General features: G+C 45.6%; 1 protein-coding gene across 8 annotated transcripts in view; it reads left to right on the top strand.

Annotated features, from left to right (window-relative positions):
• Positions 1 to 1,422: 1,422 nt before the first annotated feature.
• Positions 1,423 to 7,261, top strand: part of ZNF800 (zinc finger protein 800) — a 47,857-nt gene continuing 42,018 nt past the window's right edge. For 4 of the 8 annotated variants that reach the window (XM_070265033.1, XM_023639612.2, XM_023639616.2 and 1 more), the window contains exons 1-2: positions 1,440 to 2,081; positions 2,548 to 2,666. In XM_070265033.1, the coding sequence (XP_070121134.1) occupies positions 2,606 to 2,666 (61 nt within the window). In that variant the 5' untranslated portion in view covers positions 1,440 to 2,081; positions 2,548 to 2,605. Of the gene's footprint in view, positions 2,082 to 2,217; positions 2,433 to 2,547; positions 2,667 to 7,261 lie in introns of those variants that run through there. The other 4 variants (XM_023639615.2, XM_070265036.1, XM_023639614.2 and 1 more) reach the window with 2 other exon arrangements.

Genomic DNA, 7,261 nt, shown 5'->3' with positions numbered 1-7,261 from the left:
TAAATAAAAATCACCTATAATTCCACTGTTAAGATGTCATATTTAAAAATTTTTCCTACTTTTTTTGCCTAAGCAATTGAATACACTTAAATGTTATACAAAATGTGATTTTTATCGGCTGCATGACAAAGACCATCATGTGGAGGTATCGTGATTTATTTTACATTGATTTATAAATTGTGGCATTGCATTACACTTCAGTTTGATGTGTGATGCTTCTTGACAACGGGACAGATAAAAACGATCGTATATACGACTTATAATGACGTGTGTGTAGAATGTACAGTACGTGGAATTTCCTTTAAAAAGCTAATCATTTTTCTATCCTTTTCCTGTCACCCCTATATTCAAGCTGCTACAATCCCTCAAGACCTATGCAAATGCTCCATTCAATACTTTTACAACAAATTTAACAATTGCTGCACAAACTTTGCTTTGAATTTTGAAAATAGATTTCAGTCACTTGTTTGCTCTTCTAAAATACACACAGAGCCTATCTGCCATTGCTTTTTCAGGGCTCCGAAAACTGGCAGTTTGAGTTGGACAACTGCAGAGGTTTTCAGTGGATCTTGCGGGGCGGGAGATACCGCGAATGAGCTTTTCCTCCCTTAAAACTTCCTGACCCACAGTGGGCACGTATTTGCTTCCTGGGCAAGAATTCCCTTCTAGGAGTTGGGGAGGAGGCGCAGAAGGTGGCTCTCGTGCCCCCAAGAAGCGGCACGCGTGTCTACGGAATTTGACAGACGGCTGAGATCTTCAGGGATTTTCCAAGCAGGACCCGGGCGGGCGCCGGCGAGGAGGGAAAGTGCGTCTAGCCCACGTGACCCAACTTCACTTTCAGGTTCCAAGAGCGGAGCGCTGCTGGAATCGGTACCGATCTTCCGCCACTAGACTGTTTTCCTGCCAAGGACCTGATAAAACCACCCGAGTTCTGAGACGTACGCTTTGATAACTGCTGGGTTAAGGAAAAACTTCGACTTTTACCACTTTTAAAAGCGCTGGCAACCTTGTCGGTATCACTTAGGGCTGCCGCAGTCGCCCAGCCTCTTCCTACAGCTCCTGCCCGTGCGTTTCCGAGCCTCCCGGTCTCGGTCCCAGGTGGAAGGAGAGAAGCGAGAGCAACAGTTTGGCTGCCGGGCAGCCCGTCTCCCGGGCGCGAACGTCGCCCCGGGGGCCTCACACCTCGCAGCGCGCGCAGCCCGGGGCTGGGGCTCTCCGTCGGCTGGCGGGAGGACACGCGGGCGAGTGGCTGAACGAGCCCCGGGCCGGCCCCGGCGCTGCCCGCCACGGCGCCCTCCTCCCGCCGGGCCGCGGCGCGTCGCCTCCCCACCGGCGGGGGCGCGGGGCCAGGCGCATGCGCGCGGCGCTCCCGGGCGTGCCGGCCACACTCCCCCCACCCACTCCGAGAGCTTGTCACTTCCTGCCCTCGCCCCATCTCCGTCCGGGGTCAGTCAGTCGCTCCCTGTCGCTGCCGGAGAGTCTCAGCTTCCCCCTTCCTATCCGCTCTGCGGCGGTAGCTCAGGCTCTTCGGGGAGGGGGAGACAGAGAAGGAGAGGGACTGACTTAATAAAGTTTCCTGAAACAACAACTACTACCAAAAAAGGCCCAAGGTGGGGGGAAACCCCGTTCTTCCCCGCCCCTCTCCAACAGCCTGAGGGACCGTTGCAGGTGGAGCGGCGCTGGGGGTAGCCGGCTCCGGCGGCAGCCGTTGCCCCGGCGAGGGGCGCCTCAGGTCTTGACCGCTCCGGTTCCGGCTCCTTCGGTGGCGGCGGCGGCTGCGGGGCGGTTCCTCCTGTCAACTGCCTGCGCCCGCGCGCCGCCCGCCCAGCTCCCCAGCGCGGAGGGACGTCGTGAGCTGCCGCCGCCGTCGCCTCCGGCCGCGGAGGGCCGAGGTGAGCTGCGGCGCTTCCGCGTCAGCGCCGCCCGGGACTCTTTGGGAGCGCGTCGGCCCGAACCCGCTGCACTTCGCGTGGTCGCCGAGGCTGCACCAGGTGGGGCCCGAAGCCGCCTCCCACGCCAGGCTGTCCCCGCGGCCGCCCGGCCGGCCTGCCTGCCTTCCGCCTGCCCGCCCTAGGAGTTAAGTAAGTTGGGCGCACTTGGTAGTGGGGTCCGGGGCTCCGCCGGCGAGACCCCAACGCACGTGCGTTGCGGGAGGGCGCGGCGTGGGCCGGCCGCGGGCGGGAGCCGCACCTCGGCCGCCCCTGCCCCGCGGGCCCCGGCGCCGGCCGAGCCCGCCGCCCTCCGCGCCTCCATCTCCGCGCGCGCCCGCCCGCCCGGCCGGGACGGCGAGGCCGCCGCGGCTCGCGGCGCCGTCCAGGCCCTCGCCCTGCGCTGCGCGCCCGTGGCCGCGTTTCCGGGTAGCCCGATGAACCTGTGCAGGCTTCGGGCTGGGGGAGCCGCGGCGCGTTCTTCTCGTTTCAGTTCGAGGGAAGGTGCGGGGCCGTGGACGGCAGGCGGAGGGCGGGTGAGGGGATCCGATCTGGCACCCGCAGCCCCGGCCCCCCAGGAAGTTGAGGGTGAGTGACGGGTTTGTGCTTCTTTCCACAGCCGAGCCGCGATGAAGAGCTTCTTACAGTGAGAGGAAAGTAGGTCGCGCCCGCTGAAAATGCCTTTAAGGGACAAATACTGTCAGACTGACCACCATCATCACGGATGCTGTGAACCAGGTATATACCCCTTTCTTCTCCAGTGACTTTGCCTCCGTCAGAGCCACTCGGCCTGCTGCTTCCTTCTAGGTTTTTTTTTCCCTCTTGCCCAAGAAGTCGTTCTTAAGTCAGCAGGCTATAATTTTCCCCAGCATAAAACCAGTTATGAAGCTAAAAGCTTGAGCAAACAAGAGGTCTCCCCTGCTTTATCCCTTCAGAAAAGTACTGCGTGTCACTTTAAATCTTTTCCACGAGATCGCTCACTGGGTCCCTTTTCCTTCTCTTTCAAGGCAGCCTGCAGTTAGTAGTATGTCCCCGTGCTCCGTGCACGTCTTAAACTGAAGAGAAACGAAAAAAGAGGTGGTAGAGTACTAGCGTTTATCTTCGAGAAAGTTATTTAAAGTTTCCTATGCGTTTTTATCAGAGAATAGTGCTTAGAGCCTAAAAATGAGTTTAATTTGGGCTAGAAAAAAAGTTTGTCGAACTCAACTTGTTGGGAGAGTCAGGATTTGCGAAGTGCAACTCTTAAAAAAAAATTTCTTGGACAGAATATATTGTATTGCAAAATAAAAAATCTGATTATTCAGATAGAGTACCTAAGAGTGTTTAGGATAGTTATTCAGTGGAACTTTTTTTGGTTGAGTTTATGTAATGAACAAGTTGCTTTTTGGAGTCTGATGCAGAATATTGGAAAACTTTAAGTTGATAAATGTGATAGATAAACTATTGATAGCTTTTCTACTTATTAGAAGTTTGATGTACTTGTCGCATTTGGAAGTACAACTTAAAAGGGAATCCTTGAGTACATACTGTCACTGAACCAAATAAAGGCTATTCTAGTCTAGTTCAAAGGCAGGTGTTTATCATTATTTTTGACGTAAAAGTTATTAGGGCTTTTTATACTTTTGCTTGGTTTTTGTTGGAATATGTTAGCTGCACTAGTGTACTCGGGTTTATAACAGTAGAGTTCATTTCAAGTAGAGCACTTTTTTGATTAATGGGAAATAATGGCAGTGGTAAAGGGGATGAACTTCCAGTTTTAGAAAACTTTGGTATACATGAGAATAAAATTTGTTCTATGACCCTATCCCTACTGATTTATTGGAAATCAGTAATAACTCACCTCTGCTAATAAAATGGGCAGTCCCAGGGTGGGATCCAGTTTCTCTTCAACTGCCCCCTGACCTATCTAACTTTCAGCACTGTTTCATGCTTCTTGTGTGTTTGAAATGAAGATGTATCACTTATGTCTTACTAGATGTTGAATGGAGTTTGCTGGTTTTGAAGTAGAAGGCTGCAAATGCCTTTTATACTTGTGTTCCATTGACCTTTTATTCCAGTTTTTTTCCTGAGAAAACTTCAAGTCAGTTAAGGTGCATTAGTTAATGAAATCATCTTATTAAAACTTCTTACTTAGGAAGAAATTTGTTCATTCATTTCTTTATTTCTTTGACAAATTATTGTTGGGCACCTATTAGGTGCTAGGCACTGTCCAAGGCAATGGGGTTCTAAGTGGTGAACAAAACAGATAAGGTCATTCCCTCATAGAACTTTTGAGTGGGAAGAGAGAGACATAAACAAGTAAATAACCAAGATAATTTGTGACCATACCCTATTTAGTGTATTCTGGTAATGCAAGTTTTCTAGAGACTTGAATGTCTCTTTCAAGAGGGTTTCTGGAGTTGAACTTTTTAATATGTAGTGGAGCTCTTTGGCTTCTTTTCTCTTCCCCATTAACAAGAATTCAGATAAGTTGCGTTAATTTAAAAATTTCAGCTTTCTTTTACCCGAAACTTTTCGCATGCAGTTTATTTTTCAGATTGTCATTCGGAAGCAGTTGGTGTTTCTTTGCTTTCTTACCTAGAATTAAACACTTTCTGAGGATTTAGTTCAGTGGAAAGCTAAAAGTCTGTTAACATGTAGGGTAGTTAATTGTCATTATTTCAGAGGAAAGTATGTGCTGAGTGGGAGGATGTTATGATAGTTTTTAAAAGAGGATGCCCTCAGATGGAGGGAAGAAGATGACATGATGTTTGAGAAATTGTTTTAATGGGCTCTCCTGAGAGGTCTGTCCTTGTTTGGATTATGAATAGTGGGTGAGTTCCTGAATGAGAGCAGTGTGTTCCTGAGGAGGCCTTGATAGGATGCGTCAGTTCGTAGTAGAAGGTGGTGTTACAAGCTTGTCGGTGTATGTAAAGTATTTTCTTAGTTATGTTTTAAGAATGTTTTTTATTATGGAATTTTCAAACATTCAAAAGTTGAGAGAATGGTATAAGGAACCTGGTATAACCATCACACAACTCCATCGGTTATCAATACTTGGACAGTCTCTTCATCTGTATTCTCCCCTCCCCTCAATTCCCTCCTCCACCCTCCAACTGCTCCCCAACTCTGTATTATTTGTGAGCAAATCTCAGACATCATAAGTAGAAGGATCTTTTAAGGGGCTGGTTTTAAGGTGGGAGAGACTCTTCCAAAAATAAGTACTTTATTCTGGGAAGTGTATTCTTGGAAGGATGTAAAGAAAGATGTTAACTTCTAGGGGTTTGGGTTTTTTTTGGTTGGAGGGAGATGATGTTTTTTTCCTAAGTGATCATGTAACCTGATCTTGGGAGGGATGATAGGATATGTAAGAGGAAATTTTATAAAATATTAACATATAAAGTTTTTTAGGGTTGAGAGTATGTTTTCAAGTGAAGAAAGGATGTTTTCTTACAATGGGAACTGCACCAATGTGTATACTAAATTGATGTGTCCATGCATAACTAAGCTAACCCTGGGGTTGTTTTGAATGCTGTCTCAGGATGTATATGTATTCTGGTGGTAACAGTGTTCTGTTGATGATGGATAACAAAATTTTGCTCTAGCTTTAAAATCAGATGATGTCATGTGGAAGCAGAAATTGGTGTGTTATAGAAAGTTTTCTGGAGCATGTACCTAGATGAAGAAAGGGGCTGTAAGGAGGAGTTTCCATTTTTTCTCATATCCCTCCCTTATTCATTACTGTTTTTTTATTCTCCCTTTCTGGAATTCTTGCCATTTACGGAGCCAGACCTTGAAGCTTTTAGTTCTTTACAGTTGTACAATTTCTGCCCTCTGTTTTGTATTTATTACTATTTTTTGTAAATAGTTACCAGTTGTTATAATGTACAGATACTGAAAAGAGATCCATCTAATCCAAATAAACGATATCATCAATCTGTTTACAAACTTCTGCTGTTGTTTCTCTAAGGGGTTGAATTCTACTTTTCACGTTTTGGAAAAGATTTTTCAGTTTTGGGGGTCAGGATAGCAATTGATTTGTACATGATGTTGATGATGATGGTGGTGAAAGAGCATTTATTGATCACTTACTGTATCCCAGGCTTTCTTTTAACTGGTTTACCTGCATTAGCTGATTTAATCCTCACACAACCCTGTGATTTAGATACTTTTAGTATCTAATCATAGTCCAGATGTGGAGTCTTATGTTCTTAATCACTGATGTTAGTGCCAATGTCAGATGTTCCCAAAATGAGTTGTAGTTGTGTATGTATTCTGAATTCATTTAAAATACCCCTAGTGTCTCTTAAAATTGGGAAAATTTTGCTTAATGAAATGACATACTCCTGAGACATAGTTCCTCCCATTTGTGTACACTGAGCACAGGACTGGAAGCCTAAAGGAGAATCTAAGGCTGTGTCTATATACACAACACAGCAGGCTTTAGCCCCCTTATCAGAAAGCTAAATGCTGTCCAAGCCCAGGTCCTGAAGCGGTGGCAGCACCAGTTACTGAAGTAACTCTCCTTAGCTCCCCACGCTAAGCAGGTGATCCTGACTTAAGATGATGATAGTTGAGTAGAACATTATAGCATGTTGAAAAAAACGGTGATTAAAGTGGCCGGTTCTTTCTACACCACAACTCTCTCTCTTTATTTGATATTTGGTGGAAGACTCAGTTTTCCTTTTCAGTTACCTTGTTTCATATTACCATCATCTAATTTATTATATATTTACACTGCTAATCTGAAAATATTGGAAAGCAGGGATGAGAGAGACCTCTGTATATGCAAATGAAAATTTTTATTTTTAAAATGGAAATACTATTTTTACTCATTATAGAAATGCTTTTTCTAAAATGCACATGTCTAAAAGCCCAGGCTCTGAAGCACTACTGAAGTGTAAGGCAGAAAGTGAAAATCACTCCTGTAAACCCACCCTGACAGAACCTTTAAGTTTTGTTGGTATCTCACCAGACTTTGTGTGTTTGTATTAGCATTTATACAGACACACATATATGTTAAATATATTTCTTTATGAATCTATTGAAGGATATATTAATATAAATGAGATAATCTACAACCTGTTTTTGTTGCTTAACAACTTATTATTGACATTCTTTGTTGTGAATACATGTAGATCTAGCTCATGCTTTCTAATAGCTGTGAGAGTTTCTGTTGTATGGATATTTCAAGGTTTATTTAGTCTGGTTCCTTTTGAGAGACTTTTAAGTTGTTTGAAATTTTTATCAATTATTTACTATGTTGCAGAGTGCTGCAGTGAACATTCTTGTACATCTGTCATTGTGCACTTGACCAGTTTTTCTTTCCTTAGGCAGTGGTTTTTGAGTTTTGC

Source organism: Equus caballus, chromosome 4 (assembly GCF_041296265.1).
Source record: "Equus caballus isolate H_3958 breed thoroughbred chromosome 4, TB-T2T, whole genome shotgun sequence".
NCBI classification, from domain to species: Eukaryota; Metazoa; Chordata; class Mammalia; order Perissodactyla; family Equidae; genus Equus; species Equus caballus.
The sequence above is the reverse complement of the archived record's forward strand: the minus strand, read 5'-3'. Positions and strand labels throughout refer to the sequence as shown.